Below are 19,614 nucleotides of genomic sequence, written 5' to 3'. Positions count from 1 at the left end.
GGACTAAAGATGTATGCTACACTGCCCAGCTTTTTTTTAAAGCTAAAATTTATTTTATGGAAATGTGCACCACATGTATGCAGGTGGTCATGGAGGCAAGAAGAGGACATCAGATTCCCTGTAACTGCAGTTACAGATGGTTGTGAGCCAGTATATGGGGTGTTGGGAATCAGACCCAGCCCATCATGGCGGGCCAGTCGCAGTAGCAGAACCTTGAAGCGGCTGGTCACATGGCATCCACTGTCAGTGAGAAGCTCGCAGGACTTGCTTCTGCTCAGCTCACTTTCTCCTTTCTACTAGCTAGGGAGTAGAGCACTCACACTGGGTGGACTCCACAATTATCCTAACCAAGATAATTCCCTACAGACATGCCCCGGAGGCCAGTCTGTTGGGTTATTCTAGAGCTCATTAAATTGACAATTGTGATTAACCAACCACACATTAAAAAAAAAAAAAAAAAAAAACTGGAACCCTAAGGCAGTGATGACTCATGCTTTTAGTCCTAGCCCTCTGGAGGCAGAGGCAGGTGAGGCCTTTTGAGTTTGAGGCCAGCCTGGTGTACAGAGCTAGTTATAGCACAGACAGGACTACACAGAGAAACCTTGTTTGAAAAAAACAAAAGTTAAAAGAAAAGCTGCAGGTGGGGAGTGGGGGAGTGGCGTGTGTGTCTAAGGCATTGGGGTCCTTTACATGGCTGTGCTCATGTCAACACATTCACTAGAGACCTCCTCTGCCTGCCACCCCAACACAGAAATGGTCTTCAGTTTTTTGTTTGTTTTGTTTTTTCATTTTTGTGATGCTAAGGATTGAAACCAGAGGCGTGTATACTATGGCAGTGCTCCACCCCCAGCCCTCTGCAGTGGCTTTTTAAAAATGTATTAGTTGGGGGCTGGAGAGATGGCTCAGGGGTTAAGAGCACTGTCTGCTCTTCCAAAGGTCCTGAGTTCAATTCCCAGAAACCACATGGTGACTCACAGCCATCTATAATGAGATCTGGCGCCCTCTTCTGTCATACAGGCACACATGCAGACAGAATAGTGTACACACGATAAGTAAGTAAATATTTTCTTAAAAATGTATTAGTTAAGGCCGGGCGTGGTAGCACACACCTTTAATCCCAGCACTCGAGAGGCAAAGGCAGGCGCATCGCTGTGAGTTCGAGGCCAGCCTGGTCTACAAAGTGAGTCAAAAAGAGCAAGGCTACACAGAGAAATCCTGTCTCAACAAAACCAAGAACCCAAAAACATTCTGCCCCCTCCCCCTGTCTTTCTCTCCTGGCTCTCAGCTCTGTAAATAAGGATGACTTTGAAGTCTGTGACCCTCCTGAGGGCATCTATAGGGCGCTGGGGTTACAGGCCAGTGCCACCATGCCCTGCTAGCACCTATGCGTTTTAGAGGGTGAGAAAAGTGAGGAGCTTAGCCCTAATGTTCTACAGTAACCTCTTTTTGTTGAAGTTGTGGAGAGTTTTAAGTCATTTATTCATCCCCAGTTGGTGTTAAATGGTAATGCTTTTGTGGTGGCTGTCAACTTCACTACCCCTGAAATTAACTAAAATTCAAAAATGGAGGGATTCCTCCCTCCCCTTTTTTCTTCTTTTTTCTTTTTCCTTTTCCTTTCTTTCTTTCTTTCTTTCTTTCTTTCTTTCTTTTTTTTTTTTTTTGCTTAATTTGAAGTAGAAAGATCCACTTCTAATCTGGGTCTTGAGGTGGGAAGACACACCTTTAATCTGGGCCATGCCTTCCACTGGGAGCCCTTTCAAAGACACAGAAGATGGAAGCTTTTGTTCTTTGCCTGCTTGCCCTCCCCTTGCTAGCCAAGTCTGTTCCTCTCCTGGCATTAGAGCCGCCTTCTGTGGGATTCCAGCACCTATTGAAGACCAGCTGAGACTTCCAGCCTCGAGCACTCCACTGGACAACTCAACAACTTCTGGGTTCTTGGACTTCTCATTCATAGTCAGCCATTGTTGGATTAATTGGACCACAGCCTGTAATAAAAGCAGGGCAGAGGATCTCTGTGGGTTCTAGGTCACCCTGAGTCACATGGTAAGAACCTGTCTCAAAAATAAAACAGATAAGTAAATAAAATAAAAATAAATAAAGCCCAGAGGTGCCTCCCCCCATTTATCCTTTGATAGGTTCACACATGCAATAGAACATACTGCAAGTATCCCACTGCGTCCCCCCCACCTCCCCACTCCCCCCTCCTCACCCCCCACCCCCAACTTCTCCTGGATCTTCCTTCCCATCCAAGTTGGAGAGTGAGCCACCTTGATTTTGTGCTGGTCAGATATATTTGAGAAAATAGGGGCATATGAGATTTGGAGTGCATGTGTAGGAACCGGTTCCAGGTGGCAGTTAATCCATGCATGTAGGACGTGTGTGTGTGTGTGTGTGTGTGTGTGTGTGTGTGTGTGTGTGTGTGTGTGTTCAGTGAGATGAACAGGTCACGTTTCCTAATCTCCACACTATTCTCCACGAAATACGAAGCAAAGTCAGTAGTGAAGACGAGGAAGCCAGTGATGAAAGTTTGATGAAAGTGGAAAGCCAGTTGAAAATTTGAAACCAGAATGCGGGGCGCTGCCGTTTTGCTTAGGTTAGTCTCCTTCGGCTTGCCATAGTTGCGTTTCCTTGGAGACCAGATGCTACTAAGGTCCATTCAGAGACTAGAGGTGACTGGAGCCTCGCTGCATCTGGAGGCAGTCTGTGCTCGGAGGAGCAGGACTTTTTTTTTTCCCAATGGCGCAAAAGTAAGCAGAGAGCATGGGAGTTGGAGAGTGGGGAACGCACGCGGGGGCTTCAATCCCTCAGCCTTCGCTTTCCAAGCTCCAGTTCCCTGGTGTGCTTGGTAAAGCCGGGCTGCAGGATCCCTGCTTGGGCTGGGGATAATGGACGTTTTCCCACCTACTCTCGACTCTTTCTAGAAACACCCACTCTAGGACTCACTCCTCAGGACACCAGTTTCAAGTACCGGTGAGTGCGGGAAGGGTAGGGCAGACTGGTGTGGGGGAGGGTCTCCGTGACGCAGTGTTTCACCTGCATGATAGACTCTAGCCCTGAATGCCAAGCCCAGCCATGCCGCTGGACCAAGCTTCTGAACCTCACTTAAACACCACTTATTACCTGATAAGATCATAAGGGTGAATCAAATGGCTCCGCACACTAATCTCATCACCAGGGAGGTCTTGCTTTCTGTTTCTTCTGGTTCCTAGCACCTCACAGCCTATATGTCCTTGGCTCTACCTGGTCAACACAAAATAAAAGAGAAGGGCAATACTCACAGAACCGCTGAAGGCTGTACACAAACTTCTCAGAATTCTTGCACCAATCCAAGGAGTTAACTTGTGATGTTAGATTCACTTTACAGACGGGAAAGTCGAGCCTTAGAGCTTAGGTCACTTGCTCTAGGACACAGATAACCTGGAAAGGATGAGCTGGAGTTGAACCCACTGTCCCTGTGACTGACTGACTGTATTGTGTACGGTGGCATTGTGTTCCTTAACAGCGGTCAAAGAAGAACTTGAAGCCGTTTACCCTGCCGCCCCTGGGACGAACCAAAAACCCCAACAAAAGCGAAATGAAGATGCTGACTAGTATGCAACCAGGTGGGCAGAGGCTCTTGGGAGCTGTTATGGGTGTTGGGGACAAGCTATAGTGGCTGCTTTTGGCCACCAACACACCATTTATAACTGATGTGACAAATATGGAAGTTCATTTCTCAGGAATGCATTTGTGTGTGTGGGGGGGAGAGTTGTCTGTTCTAGACAATGATTTAGGGATCTAGGCTCATTTTACCACATAGATCTAATGTTTGGTCAGTCCTTGAGGACCTGTGTTAGTAGAGAGGGGTGACAGAGCAAGAACAAGGGGACCGAGATCTGAAGTGACGCATTCCAGGGGTTGTAACGGCCATCACATGAGCGTGCCTGACTGGGAAGCGAGGAGCTGTCTGGTTTTATGTTCAAGAGGGGAGCACATGGTCTGGGGGAATTAATAGAATCCTGTCTGTCACATCATGGTTATCCTCTCCAGGGGAATTCTGAGGTCTTGGCCCAGACAGATGTGGGTTTGCTTCCTGGCAGAGCTAGTCACTCACTTGGAAGAGTCATCTTTCTGAAGCTTAGTGAGCTTAATTGGGGGAAAAGGATTGTTGTGGTCTAGGCAGGTGGGGCACACAGGTAATCCCTCCAGCATTCAGGAGGCTGAGCTTCGAAGAGCAGCCCTTGTGTGTGTAGCTATCTCCTCCTAACAGAAACATTCCCCATCCCCCTGGAGGGAGAAGTAAAGGAAAGTTACAGGGCCCAGGAAGTAAAGGAAAGTTACAGGGCTCAGGAAGTAAAGGAAAGTTACAGGGCTCAGGAAGTAAAGGAAAATTACAGGGCCCAGGAAGTAAAGGAAAATTACAGGGCCCAGGAAGTAAAGGAAATTTACAGGCCCCAGGAAGTAAAGGAAAGTTACAGGGCTCAGGAAGTAAAGGAAAGTTACAGGGCTCAGGAAGTAAAGGAAAATTACAGGGACCCAGGAAGTAAAGGAAATTTACAGGGCCCAGGAAGTAAAGGAAATTTACAGGGCTCAGGAAGTTCATTAAACAGGAGTCACAGGACCCCTCCTCTAGGGTTTATGAATAATTACAGCTGCACAGAGAGATATGGCAGAGCTGCTTGCAACCAAGGAGCTCTAGGAACATTGTTTGCATGAATTTTTACCCACATGTGAGTGGGCTTTGGGGGATGCAGCTGCCTCTGGGCCATCTATGCCATCGGTGCTCCTGTACATAACCCCTAACTCCCACAAGTAACCCCAGAAAACACTGGTTCCAGTGGCTAGACTTGGGTATCATAATGTGTCTGATCTGTTGTTTGGTACCCTGCCTAGAAAGCTCACACCTCCCCAGGAAAAGCCACACTGCACCCTATCTCCCCCAAGCAAAAAACAAAAACCAGATATATATATGAGACAAGGGAGGTCTCACTATGTAGAACAAGTCAGCCTCAAACTCACAGAAATCCTCCTGCCTCTGACACCAAGTTTAGACTAAATAGCAGATATTTGGGACACCCCTTATGTGAAGAGGTGCTGGGGGGGAGGAGGGGCTTTGAGTAAGAAAAGTGCTGGCCACAGAAACATTAGAACCTGAGTTCAGATCACCAGTACCCATGTAAAAATGGGTGTGGCAGCACAGTAGGCGTGGCAACACTGTGGGCGTGGCAGCACAGTTCTACAGCCATGGAGCTACATCCCAAACCATCTCTTCGTTTCGTTTTGCTTTGCTTTAATTTTATGTGAATTGTTGTTTTGCCTGTATGTATGTCTATGTACCACTTGCGTGCCTGCTACCCTTGGAGGTTGCCGGTGCTTCAGTGGATGGTCCCACACACCCCTGCGTATATGGGCAGCAGAAACTGGATTCCGTTATAAAGACATGAAGGTGAAGTTGGGTGGAGGACATTGTTGTTTTTAATTGTATGTATTATTAGTATTATCAGTATGCCTGCCTAGCGGTCAATGAAGACCCTGACACTGGTTATATTTTAAAATAGCCTTAGTTAACCTGGGTCAGGACAGACATTAATCCTCTAAACTATTTCCCATAGTGGGGCAGGGATCCTAGGCCATCTGCTTCCAATAACTTCTATCAAGCTACCTCCCATCCATAATCCCAACTACTTGCTAATGTTCTTCATGTGGGCCGAATTCTCCATCCATACCGGCCATGTGCTTCTCCTCCACCCAATGGTGGCCTTCTTCTTTCTCCTCTCAGGATCCTCTCCTCATCTTCTTTCTCCTTTCTTCTTCCTAGGATTCCTCCCCCTCCCCCCTAAGCTGGAGAACCTTAGCCATACTTCTATCTTCTGCCCTGCCCAAGTGGGATGGCTTTTTATTAATTAGCATCAAATACATCAGACCATCCCCCAGCAGGACATGGGGGTTATCTGGGAGCAGTCGGGTGAGGGAGGGGGAATAAATATGATAGAAATTTATATATATGTATGCATTTTTCAGAGTAGATGAAAAATATCATATGAATATTTTAAAAAGTCAGTTGGCCAAGCTAGGCTTTGTGGAACAGGCCTGCAACCCTAACTATTCAAAGACTTTAATCCCAGCACTTGGGAGGCAGAGGCAGGCGCATCTCTGTGAGTTCGAGGCCAGCCTGGTCTACTGAGTGAGTTCCAGGACAGCCAGAGCTGTTACACAGAGAAACCCTGTCTCGAAAAACAACAACAACAACAAAAAGAGTTTGCAGGATAGTCAGCTAAAGGCTTTTCGGGGCAACTTAACAAGATTTGGTCTTAAAATGCAGAACAAAAAGCCGGGTGTGGTGGTGCACGCCTTTAATCCTAGCACTTGGGAGGCAGAGGCAGGTGGATTGCTGTGAATTCAAGACTAGCCTGGTCTACAAAGTGAGTCCAAGACAGCCAAGGCTACACAGAGAAACCTTGTCTCAAAAAACAAAAACAAAACAACACGAACAACAATAAAAAATCCCAAACAAAATGTAGCGTGAAGACAGGGAGGCTGGAGAGATGGTCCAGTGGTTAAGAGCCTTGCTGCTCGTCCAGAGGACACAGGTCTGGTTCCCAGAACCCACAACAGGCAACTCTCAACTGCTTGTAACTTCAGTTCCCGGGCATATGATGCTATCTTCTGGCCTCCTGGCACAGGCAACTCTCAACTGCTTGTAACTTCAGTTCCCGGGCATATGATGCTATCTTCTGGCCTCCTGGCACATGGCATACATGTGGCACACAGACAGAAAATCAGACATGCACACATGTGCAAACAATAAAAATGAATAAAAGCTTAACTAAAAAAAAAAAAAAAAGGATAAAATGAGATAAAAATGAGACACAGCTTTGTACAACTTTTAGAAAAACGCAGGCCAGAAATCTATGACCAAGTGTGGAAATTGTTAGATGTTACATCAGCAGTTAAATCCAGCGAAGAAAAGTAGGTATACTGGAATCCATCGAGATAAAAAAAAAATCGGGGGCTAGTGAGATGGCTCAACCTGCTAAGGTGCCCTTCAGGAAGCCTGAGGAGCGATGTGCAGCCTCAAGGCCCTACACAGCGCAAGGAGCGACTCACCTGCAGAGAGCTGTCCCTTGACCTCTGTACCTGCTGTGGCATGAAACTTTCAGGAACTGCCACTTGTGCTGCAGTGCCGTCCTGATACCCTTGTAAGTGGTCCCAGTAAACTCACAGGTTCTAAAGCCGGACTTAAGTGGAAGCATGCCTTGGGTTTGTCATCCTGTGCTGGGTGAACAGATGTTTGCTCATGTCCCACTAGGGAAAGTCATACAACATCCGGTGCTGGCAAAGAAAAACTAGGTCATGTGTACATTGCTGGTGTTTTGTAGAAAGACGCAGCACTCTGAGATAACATTGGCCATCTCAGATGAAGTCCATGTGATACTCCCATGCAACTCCATACTTTCACTCTTAAAAAAGATGATTTCATTTTGTGTGCAGATGTGTAAGCACATGTGTAAGCAGATGCACATACGTGTATGCAAATGTGGAGGCCAGAAGATGTTGTTGCCTGTCCTCTATGACGTCCCACCTACTCCTCTAAAGCAAGGTCTCTCCCTGAACCTCCAGCCAGGTGGAGAGAGCCAGGATTGTTTGCTGATGCCCTGTCCCTCACTTCCTCCTCCTTGCCCTGTCAGGGCCTGTAAGAACATGGAGAGGGGTTCTTTATTTTATTTTGTTATTGTTATTATTTTTTGAGACAGGGACTCTCTGTGTAGTCCTGGCTGGCCTCGAGCTCAGATAGATCCTCCTGTCTCTGCCTTCTGTGTGGGATTAAAGGCGTACGCCACTATGCCTGGCTGTGGAAGGGGTGGTGGTGGTGATGGTGGTGATGGTGGTGGTGGTGGTGGTGGTGGTGGTGGTGGTGGTGGTGATGGTGGTGGTGGTGATGGTGGTGGTGGTGATGGTGATGGTGGTGGTGGTGATGGTGGTGATGGTGATGGTGGTGGTGATGGTGATGGTGGTGGTGGTGATGGTGGTGGTGGTGTGGTGGTGGTGGTGGTGGTGATGGTGTGGTGGTGGTGATGTGTGGTGGTGGTGTGTGGTGGTGGTGATGGTGGTGGTGTGGTGGTGGTGGTGGTGATGTGGTGGTGGTGGTGTGGATGGTGGTGATGGTGGTGTGGTGATGGTGGTGGTGGTGGTGATGTGGGGTGTGGTGTGGTATGGTTGGTGATGTGTGGTGGTGGTGTGGTGTGGTGGTGGTGATGGTGGTGGTGGTGATGGTGGTGGTGGTGATGGTGGTGGTGATGGTGGTGTGGTGATGGTGGTGGTGGTGATGGTGGTGGGGTGGTGTGATGGTGGTGGTGGTGATGGTGGTGATGTGTGTGGTGATGGTGGTGGATGTGGTGGTGGTGATGTGGTGGTGGTGATGGTGGTGGTGGGTGGTGGTGGTGGTGGTGGTGATGGTGGTGGTGGTGATGGTGGTGATGGTGGTGGTGGTGGTGCTGGTGGTGGTGCTGGTGGTGCTGGTGGTGGTAATGGTGGTGGTGGTGGTGATGGTTGGTGTTTCTTGGCTTCCTTCTGGTTGATGGTGGGGTTGGTCTGGCTTATCTAAGTGTTTCCATTAAGCTTACTTTCCAGGGAACAAAATGAACCTTGAAGGGAAACTGAAGTTTACTATTTGAGGGGAAGGGTCCTGTCCCTGGCCATCTGCCCTTGCTAGCCATCCCTCTGTTGTCCCCATGTCCCTGCATTTTCATGGGCTTGTCCCTCCCTATGACAAGGCCCAGGGTGGGGCTAAGGGTTTCTTTGTGGGTTGCAGTTTCCTCCTTTGTCTGTATCATGTGGTAAATCTGTCAGTGAGTAGGACTGTGGGCCTGGGCTCAGCCACTTGCATGCAGGCCCATGTCCACCCTCACCCTCTCTCCCCCTTTTCCCATCTGTTTGCAGGGGTGCACTCCTACAGTTCTGTAGATGTGGCAAACCGAATGAAGAATCTAAGACTTGGAAGAAGGGAGCATCCGCACCATGGGAAGACGCAGAGCAAAATCCAGCTGATGAGGGTAAGAGAGGCCCAGGGCAGGACCCAGCACACAGCTCCACTGTGTGGCAGCACTGGTCACTTTCCTCCACGGGCAAGGCCATGGGCGTGCTTACCATTCTTATTCTGCCAATGGGGAAAGAAGTTACCTGTGCCAGGTCCAGAAAACAGTGGCTTGGGGGCCAAAACACTTAAGGTTGGGTTGTTGTCTTTAGACTAAAAGAATTGGACTTTCCTTAGTTCTCTGCATTAGAAGTGTAACCCAGTGCCTTCCTGCATGGTGTTAGTGGGTCGATGGTTCGTTAGAAGATCTGCTTCCAATGTTCCTCCTACCCTGACTTCAGGGGAGTGTATGTGGTTTTGTTTGATACACAGCGTGGACATGGATGCTGTTGCAGGAAACTGTGTCCCTCAGCGGTTCTTCTTGCTGTCTTTTGTAAGCGTTGAGTCAGTCGGCCAGCAGGCCCTAACTGAGCACTTGCTGTGTGCTCGGCCCTGTTCTGAGCTTGGAGGTTCATCAGGGCTGGGCTCTGGCCTTGGGGAAACAGGCGATTAAACACATATATAAAATGTGAAGGGATAAACCAGAGGACATGGTAGGCCCTGCATGGAATTCCAGCATTTGGGAGGCAGGAGGACAGCCTTAGGCTGCAGCATGAGTTCGAGGCTGGCTTACACTACGGAGTTATTTGAGGTTAATTAACTTGTCCTGGTTCCCCCAGATGACAAGTGGCAGACATGGGAGAGCTCATCCTCCTGACACTATGGGGCCAGCCTCTCCTGGCTGCTTTTCTTTTTTGAGACAGGGTATTTCTGTGTTCCCCTGGCCGGATTAGCCAGGTGATCTCATGCTTTATCCTGTGATAAGCCCTGTGACAAGCCCGTGCCACCATACGTGAGCCTCTTGCAGCACAAATTCCACTGAGTTCTTGAGGTAGGCTAATGGAAAGGCAGACATGGAGACTCTGCAGTCTATTGTTTCTGGGCTGTGTGGCAGTGTCACCTAAGCCTCCACTTGGGAGCTGGAGGATGATTCTATGTGTCATCTGTAGAGCAAGTCACAGCACTTGTCCACCCTCATGTCCAGTAGGTCATTTGTTACTGTTTGTCATTAACTATTAACGTTATTGGTCTTTTTATTTTCCTTTCAAAACAGGGTCTCTCTGTGTAGCCCTGGCTGTCCTGGACTCACTTTGTAGACCAGGCTGGCCTCGAACTCAAAGCAATCCACCTGCCCCTGCCTCCCGAGTGCTACAACCGCCCAGCTTTTCGTTATTGGTCTTATGTACCACTGGCTGTAACCTTAGGCAAATCACTTACTCCTTCAGACTCACTTTCCACAGGGGTGTTGTTTGGTAAGAAAATGTGTGTGGTCTCTCCTCCACCCTTCCCTGCTTGTAGTCCACACCTAGCCTGTCGCCTCTGCCTTCTTACCTAATTGGGCTGTTGTCATATACATTCTTTGTTAGTGTTCATTGATTCTAAGAGGTCTTTGGTAACAGGGCATATATCCTTACCTACTGAATGTTTGCTAATTAGATAGCGATGAGCCATCAACTGTAGGATGCAGCATCATCGCAGAGATGCGGCGGTGGGTCTGGGAGGGAGGATGTCTGGAGAGTAGTGGGTGAAAAGATGACAGGGCCTCCATTTCCAGGAGGATCCTACAGGGGATGGGGAACAGCAGCATTTACTTCGGGAGGCCACAGGGGGCGGGAGGGTCCTCAGGCCCCAGCAGATTTGGGCACACTACAGTGGCATTTTCCTTCTTGTTCTTGCCCTGCGTCCCTAGTCGATGCTTCGAAGCCAGCGGACCTCACTCCAGGAGCTCTACCACCATGAGGGCTTCCTCAGCAAGCTCAACCAGGAGCTGGCCCAGTCCATCCAGGACATGGAGAACAGCTGGGCGGTGAATGCGCGCTCGATGCTGCAGCAGCAGGTCGTCCTCGGGGTGAGTTGTTTCCTCCCTTCTGCCCTCCTCCTTCCCGCGCAGGCGCGCCCTCTGCTGGCTGCTTCCGACTCCTGTATGCCCAGCTGCCTCTCACTGAGAGAATGCAGTGTCTTCCTTCATCCCTACTTACTGGAAGGGAGACTTAGGGGCCTTACCTTCTGTGTTGGAGCTTGGTGCAATGGATCACATAACACTTCAAAAGGGAGGTTGTAGCTGTCGCACACTAGCACTTGTGCAGGAGAAAGTATTTGGTGCTGCCTCCACTGCCTGCCAGATGCCCATAGTGAGACAGCAAATGTTTTATATACATTATATACAGGCATAAATATCTTCCAACAACCTGACAGGCTGGGCACTATTCTTGCCCTCATTTTACAGATGAAGGAATGGAAAGTGCAAGGTTAGGGAACTTGCTCCAGGTCACCCAGAGAGCAAGAATCAGAGCCAGAATTTGAACCCAGGCAGTCTTAGCCTAGGCTCTCTGCCTTCCTTGCCCTGATGTCACTGCTTTTAGAAAGCACAGTTGATTGAGTCCACTGTCACCTTGCTGGGGGAGTAACTAGCGTACGGTCTGGAGCCAGCTGTGCTATTGTGAAGCTCAGTGGTAGCATGTAGGGTGTGTGGGTGAAGAGCCACTTGCGGAGAGCCCACAGAGCATCCTCCTGGTGCTGGGGTGCCAGGGCAGGAAGGTCCCAGGGACCAGGGACCGAGAGTCAGGGCTAGAGAAGAGTCAGAGAGTGGACAAATGATTGCTTTCCTGCTGGAGTTGGCTCAGAGGTGACCTGGACTCTGAGGTGCAGAGATTAGTCTCTCAGGCTGCTGTAGGAAGATGTTGAGGTGGGGGGCATCAACAGGATAGAGGTCAGAAGTCCAAGGTCAAGGGGTCAGCAGGGCGGTTTCTGTTGTAGCCTCTCTTCCTATTTTGCAGATGGTCTTATATACCTTTTCTCCGTGTGCACGGAGAGAGTGCTGCTGTCTCGTGGGGACACATCTGTCCTCTGGGCCGAGGGCCTGTCCTGTGACCTCATTCACTCTTATTTTATTTTATTTTTTTTTTAGATTTATTTATTTATTATGTATACAGTGCTGTGCCTGCATGTACACCTGCAGACCAGAGGCGGGCATCAGATGACATTATAGATGGTTGTGAGCCACCATGTGGGTGCTGGGAATTGAACTCATGGCCTCTGGAAGAGCAGTCAGTGCTCTTAACTTCTGAGCCATCATCTCTCCAGCTCCTCTCCTTCACTCTTATTTGCTTTCCTAAGGGTCTCAGCTCCAGAAGCAGTTACACATATGGAGCTTTGATGGACACAGTCCAGTCCTACCAGAGACCAAAGCCACACCGTTTCTCAGCCCAAGGGAGCTTCCTGTTCTCTGTGTCTCTTTGTCTCTGTCTCTGTCTCTGTCTCTGTCTCTCTCTCTCTCTCTTTCTCTCACAGACATGCACAAACACTTGCATGGGGAAGCCATTTGGTGGTGTTCATTAGGAGCTTTCCATAGTCTTTTATTTATTTATTTATTTTTCTTTTTTGGTTTTTTGAGACAAGGTTTCTCTGTGTATCCTTGACTGTCCTGGACTCACTTTGTAGACCAGGCTAGCCTCCAACTCACAGCGATCCACCTGCCTCTGCCTCCCGAGTGCTGGGATTAAAGGCATGCGCCACCGCGCCCGGCTTGTCCATATTCTTTATTGAGTCTTCCTGGAACTGGAGACTTGTGTGTTGGGCTAGGCTGGCTGGCATGCTTCAGGGATCCCCAGGAAATCCACAGCACTGCTCCTGGCTTTGTGCTATGGGTATGGGGAACTGAAGCCAACTGAGCCATCCCTCCAGCTTCGGGGCATTTTTGGACCATCCAGGGTACACCTATATGGGCCCTTGGGAGCAGCCATTATGAGACACTTTTCCACATGAAGCCTTTTCTTTAATGGGGTCACAGGAAGTTGCAGTTAGCATTGGGCATGTGCTGTACTAGAAGGGAGGAAATTTGCGAGGGGAGGTCCCCAAAGGGACCTCTGACACAGACATTGGAGCATCAGGAAGACTTCTTGGGGGAAAGCCATATTCTGCTGTTAGAGGTTGGATGGACGGGTGCTGCGGGCAGAGGAAACAGGCGTGGGATGAGAGTGACCTAAGACATTAGAGTTGCTCTGATGACTGGACAGCAAGGTGTAAGGGAGGGATATGGGACCATTGGATCCTGGAGAGTCTTCTCAACCAGAAGGAGTCCATGCAGGGCTGGAGCGGGAGATGACAGCTGGGCCTGGGAATGGGGCTGTCGAGGCACTCTGTGGCTGCAGCCCCCTATGAGCTGGAGAGCCAGCAGAGTCTGGGGTGAGCCGACCTTACCCCTCCCTCCTGTAGAATACCATTGACATCTTGGAGTACTCAAACAAGAAGCGGGTGCAGCAGCTGAAAGATGAACTCCAGGAGTGGAAAGAAAAGGAGGAGAGAAAGACAAACAGTAAGGGCTGACCGCCTGGGCCTCTCACCCGTGCGCCTGGGGGAGGGCAGCCCCTAGCACTGCCGCCCTCTAAGGGAGAACGCATTGTTGAGAGCTAGAGCTAATAGCTTACCTAGAACAAAGAGAACTCAGTTTTCCAGGCCCAGCGTTTGCTGGTCTGTGGCTGCCCACTCACTGTAATCTCCCGGGGTGCAGGGACTTCTCTCACGCTTTATCCATGAGGAGACTGAAGACGAGTGTGAGGAAGTACCAGCTGTAGGCTATGTGGCTAGGAGCTGAATCCAGCCCTAGCCTGGCTTTTTATTATGGTCCCTCTGAGAGGCAGTGGCTGGGACTCAGGTCTTCTGGTTTCCCTTGCTCTAGATCTGTAGGGGTTTTTCCCTCCCTGCATAGGCTAGGTGCTGAGGAGGTGCATGTGTGTGTGTGTGTGTGTGTGTGTGTGTGTGTGTGTGTTGTAGTGCATGCATGTGTGTATGTGTGCGTCTGTGTATGTGTGTGTGGTGTGTGCATGCGTGTGTGTGTGTGTGTGTGTGTGTGTGTGTGTGTGTGTGTTGGGCGGGGGACTTGTGCCAGGTAGTCTGAGATCCTGAGGGTTCCTTCCATGGAGGAAGGCAAGCCAGACATTGTCTTTTATTCATTTTCTTTTTTGAAACAGGGTCTCTGTGGCCAGGCTTGCCTTGAATTCTCAGAAGCCTTCCCATCTTACCCTCTTGGTCCTGGGATTACTGGTGTGAGCCATCATCTCTGCTAGGTTTTTCTTTTCTATTTCTCTCCCTCTTTCTCTCTCCCTCTCCTCCTCCTCCTTCTTTCTTTCTTTTGTTATTTCAAGAAAGGTTTTTCCCTGTGTAGCCTTGGCTGTCCTGGACTTGCTTTGTAGACCAGGCTGGCCTTGAACTCACAGAGATCCATCTGCCTCTGCCTCCCTAAGTGCTTGGATTACAGGCATGTGCCACTGCGTCAGGCTTAGATTTTGTGTTAAATGTGCCAACAATCATGTGTTGGGCCCCAGTGTTGCCCTGTCTCCCTGGTCTTGCTCTCTCAGGAGCATGTGTCTGAAGATGCTGGGATCCAGTTAGGGACAGTCTTGGTGAGGACCACTTAGCAGATAGCAGAACTAGACTGGCCCAGGGATCATGTACCTTTTCCTTTCTTTTTCCTGGGGCCACAGACACTGGCAGCTTTAGCGTCCACCACCTCCCACCTCATGTGGACGCACCTCAGCCCAGATCCCAGTCCTTTGGCCAAGGACATCTGGGTTTCTGGGGCCTCCTGGGAAGGTCCTCGGAAGGAAGGCCCAGACACTTGCCCTTTTAGGTACCCTTTGCTTCCCTCTGCTGCCTCTCCACAGGCCTGCAGCAGGAGGTGGATCAGCTGAATGCTGAGATCCTGAAGACCCAGGAGGAAGTCAATTTCCTGAGCACCTACATGGATCACGAGTACCCAGTCAGGTCCGTTCAGATTGCCAACTGCATACGCCAGGTGCAGCAGGCAAAAGACAGGCAACAGGTAAGGGAGTCCCTGGCCCCTAAGCCTGGACTGCAGGGTAGGTGCAAGTGGTGGAGCCAAGCCCTGTCTGCTGACACCTAGGATGAGCTGGACAACCTCAGGGAGATGCGTGAAGTGGTCCTGGCACGTTTTTCCCGCGAGATTCAGGAGAAGAAGAATAACATCCTGATGTCCCTGGTAGTGGTGAGTAGGCAGCTGCTGGCCTGGTCCTCCCAGCTGCCCTGGCCCCCGTCTCCCATGCCCCTGTCAGTCTCCTATGCACTCCTGCCTAGGGGACCCAGGGACACACTTCTCTTTCTTCCACAGAAAACCCAAAAACCCCATGAGAAACTACTTCTGCTGAAGTCACGGAACAGCCAGAACCTGCAGAGGCACGTGGACTGGTTGAGGGAGGTGAGGACAGCGGGAAGGCCATGGTCTCTGTGAGGGAGCTAGCTGCAGGTGGGCCTTGGCTTATACTGACCCGGTCCCTCGGAGGGGGCCCTCACTCTGGCATCGGCCTTCTCCTTTGACTGTGCCATTGCAGTCCCACTCATTCATCTCAAAGGACATTCACGCTGGCCTGGATCTTGCCTCTCGGGCCGCCCTTGCAGGCCACAACCCATTAGCATCATCGCATGTCCCCTACCTGCACTAACCACTGCCCTCAACCCTTGGCCCAGGATAGGGGTTTAGGGAGTGAGGCCCCACCCACCCTCTCTGGAATGGCTGCCCTCATCTTGGCACCATTATCCGTTTTCAACTCAAGGTCCCCATGTCCGCCAGTCCCTGTTTTCTCATGTTGTGTGTCCTACCCCTTTGTAACCAGCCTCCCCTTTTCACTGTCCCTTCACCTCACAGGGAAGTGGCCCCTATGAAATCCAGTGCACTGTGACAACAAGGCCCACGCCGTCTCCCGAGACACCATCCTGCTACGGGTGGTGGTTTCCCTTCTTGCCAAGGTTAGATTTCACACACTTCCTTTCTGTGTCTCTCCTCTCAGCGTACTGCACAGTTGAGGAAAGAGATGCCGGCATTAGAGGAGGAAGTGGAGCAAATGTGTGCAGAAGTCTCGAACCCCCGAGAGGTCGTTTTTAAGGATATTCTCCTTCAGAGACCCAAGTATGAAGCCCTAGCTGTCACGATGGACCGAGCAGACCCGTTCCTAGGGAAAGGCGATCGGGGTGGTGGTGGTGGTGGTGGTGGTGGTGGTGGTGGTGGTGGTGAGAGCTTAGGCATGGAGGCGGGGGGGGGGGGGGGCGAAGTCCTGGGTGTGCCTCCACTTTGCCACTAGCCTAGACTTCGCTTTCCCTGCCCACCTTTGGCGTAGCTGAACCTGGTGGTTGGTTCCAAGGAAGACTCAGGGTCAACGGTGGAAGGCCTGCTTTCCCCCAGAATTGGGCTCAATGGCAGGACCAGATGGTAGAACGGGAACAGGCCAGAGCTCTTCAGGAGGCCACTGCAGGACCTTGTGTAGTGGCAGAGCATTTGAAACTTGTAGAATTTTCCCCATTTGTCTCCCTGTCTCCCTTTCGGCCTTTCCTTCTCTTGTGTCCTACCCCCACTTTGTATTTTGAGACCGACTCTCTTTTTGTAGCTTAGACTGGCTTCAATTACTGGTCCTCCGGTTTAAGCCTCCCGAATGCTGGGATTACCATGTGTCTAGAGAATTTCCTTCCAGGAGGGGATGTTAAGCAACAGCTACCCCCATAAGGTTCTAATGACAAACCAACGTTTGCTTCCACCAAAGTTCCTCCTGGGAAACCAACGAGTTTTATTGAGTTTGCTTATGGAGCCTCGGTGAAGTGAACCCAAAGCAACCACACTGGGCAGCCTGCATCCAGAATGGGTGATAGCTCCCTTGGCTGTGTGGATGGAGCCCTCTTCCTCTGTTCTTCCTCAATCTATAAACTCTAGCCTCTCCCCAAGACCCCTGGCTGGGAGGAGTGGTTAGATGCTCAGCTGAGGGCCCTGTGACCCTCCTGACTCCGTCTGTGAGGGCACGTCACCAGGCAACAGATTGAGCTGTGATGACATTTTGTAAGTGGGCACAGTCGGACATATGAAGGTGGTGGGAGCTTGGTTCAGAGGAAGGTCCTGTACAGCACCATGCCCTGCTGTTCTTGCTGCCCCCCCCCCATTTTCCACCTCCTTTCTTCCTTCCTTTTCTACTTCCTGCCAGGTGCACCCCAGACATGGACGTTGAGCTCGACATTCCCCTGCAGGAGCCGTTCCCCTTCTAGATGGCGGTGCCTGGCCCCCCGCCCCCCATCCTTCCCAGCACCACGAGTTCCATCCGCTGACTCACGAGATGACAGTTCCGTTATGAACCTGGCCCACTGCCTCTCCCCTCCCCGTCTCCCTGCTGGTTGGACCAGGCAAGAATTCCCAGTCCAGCCTGCTTGTTCCTTGGTAGCAATAAAGCTGGATTTGTGTTTGCTTGGTTCTGGTGTATGGGGCCCCACCCAAGCTCTGCTGGACATGCCCTGGCAATGGCCTTCATGTTAGGATCAGGCTGCTGTGCTGCTGGCATCTGGGAGAAGTGCCGGCATGATGCCTCTCCTCATCGCCCTCCTGGTCCAGTGGGAGCTCAGCTTCCCTTGCAGTTGGGGGCCTAGAGGAGAGACTCTTGGAATCCATTCACCTGGAAGATTTCTGGGTCCCCAGTGTTGATGGCAGTATCTTTTCTGGCCTTGCCTTGCCCCTCCCTCAAATGTACAGGGATGTGGCTCCAACTCAGGCTAGGTGCAGAGCTATTCACAGCGGTGCACTGCAGGTCCCCATCAGATGAGAGCCAGTCTCCCAAAGTAAGCCTCCTCCGGCTCCCTTGTTTGGTTTTTCAAATCGACAATGTTGGACACAATATAAAAATCTTGGAAATAGAAATCACCCCTCTTTAGTTACATACTTCAGCACCTTAAGTCCTCATGAGAACACCCCTAAAGAGGCAGGCATTGTTGTGACTTTCATTTTGTAGATGGAGGAATGAAAGGTGAAGAAATTAAATTTCAAAGTCATCAGGCCAGTCTCACAGAGGCAGCCAGCCTTAGCCATGGTCAGCCAGGAACTCAGCTAAGGTGGACAGGGTTCCTGATGCTAGCTCCCCGACCACTGGGGTGGAGCTGTGGCTTATATGGTTCTGACTCCAAATGCCATGTCAAAATATAATCCCCTAAGGTAGTAAGCTAGGAGGTGTGGCCCCTTGGGGTGAGCACCCTCCAAAAGGTCTGCTGGGATGAGCTCACTCACTGCTTCTTGTTATCTTGCCATGGGCAGACAGGGCTTGTCCAGTCCTCATGAAGATGCGTGCAGTGGTCACACCTTGGATGATGCAGAGCTCTAGCCCTTAAAGACAGTTAGCTGGCTGGCACCTCTGTCTCAGCCTTCCCAACCTCTGGACTTCAAGAAGCAAATATCTGTGTATGTAAGTTACGGAGTCTGAAGCATTCTGCTTCAACAGCTTGAGCCAACTTTAGGCAGATAAGCTCTTTACAGAACCAAGTCCTTTTTCACAGGCGTGTGCCGCTGCACCCAACTAGAGTTGGGGTCCTAATTCAGTGGTTCAGAATGCTTGCTGTGGGCTGGAGAGATGGCTCAGAGGTTAAGGGCACTGCCTGCTCTTCCAAAGGTCCTGAGTTCAATTACCAGCAACCACATGGTGGCTCACAAACATCTATAACGTGATCTGGTGCCCTCTTCTGGCCTGCAGGTGTACATGCAGACAGAACACTGTATACATAATAATAAAGAAATCTTAAAAAACAAACAAAAAACCCAGAATGCTTGCTGCTCAACAGTGCAAAGACCTGAGTTCGGATCCCGGCATGTGACAAGCTGGGCATAGCCTTGTACGTATCTATAACCTCAGTGCTGTTGGGAGTGGAGACAGGAGGATCACTGGGACTTACTGTCTGCCAGCCTAGCTGGAAAGGCTTGGCACTCCAGGTTCAGGGAGAAACTCTGCATCAGAGGAATAAAGCAGAGGGCGATAGAGCGGAGCACCCAACAGCCTCCCCCCTGCACAGATCCTGGAGCGTGTGGGCACACTGCACTCTCCAGAGCAGGGAGTCATCAGAATGAGGGTTATGATCAGGTGTGCCCCCGGCACCAGAGGACTAGGAATTATGTCTTCGCTAATTCTTCTTAAAATTCCTGGACATCTTACAGAGCAAAGGGTGCCCCCACGACATTTTACACATGCCACACCCATGCCTGTCACCTTCCCTTTGCTTCCTTCCCCACTTGTAAGCCAGTTTGCTGCTTAGGATTCCAGCTATGAGAGAGACACGCATGCATTTGCTGCCTTTCTGAGCCTGGCTCTTGTTTCATTTCGTATAAGGATCTCCAGTCTCACACACACACACACACACACACACACACACACACACACACGTGTTTTTCTGGATCGTATGCACAGTCTCATTCATCTTTATGGCACAGCAGCAGCCATGTGTCTACATACATACCATTACAAAATTAGCGTAGGGATGGGCGCGCTACAGCACACCTTTAATCCCAACGCTCTGGAGACAGACAGAGGTAGGTGGATATTTACGAGTTTGAGGACAGCCTGGTCTACACAGGGAATTCTAAGACCACCATCTACACAGAGGGACCCTGTTCCAAAACAGCAACAAATTCAGTGTATTGTAGTTGTACAACATAGCAGATTTCCATAAGGCTTTGTTTCTTTTTTCCAGGT

At 50.4% G+C, this 19,614-nt stretch overlaps 1 protein-coding gene across 1 annotated transcript; it reads left to right on the top strand.

Annotated features, from left to right (window-relative positions):
- The first annotated feature begins 2,736 nt into the window (after positions 1 to 2,736).
- On the top strand, positions 2,737 to 17,262 carry C4H20orf96 (chromosome 4 C20orf96 homolog). The gene is made up of 11 exons (XM_051144814.1): positions 2,737 to 2,747; positions 2,922 to 2,970; positions 3,503 to 3,602; positions 8,920 to 9,032; positions 10,803 to 10,961; positions 13,328 to 13,427; positions 14,776 to 14,933; positions 15,015 to 15,116; positions 15,240 to 15,326; positions 15,916 to 16,034; positions 17,095 to 17,262. Exons 1-11 carry the CDS (start codon positions 2,737 to 2,739, stop codon positions 17,153 to 17,155), a joined length of 1,059 nt encoding a protein of 352 aa, XP_051000771.1. The 3' UTR covers positions 17,156 to 17,262.
- Positions 17,263 to 19,614: the final 2,352 nt, after the last annotated feature.

This window comes from Acomys russatus, chromosome 4 (genome assembly GCF_903995435.1).
Source record: "Acomys russatus chromosome 4, mAcoRus1.1, whole genome shotgun sequence".
Classification (NCBI taxonomy): domain Eukaryota; kingdom Metazoa; phylum Chordata; class Mammalia; order Rodentia; family Muridae; genus Acomys; species Acomys russatus.
Note: the sequence above shows the minus strand (reverse complement) of the source record. Positions and strands in the feature narration are given on the sequence as shown.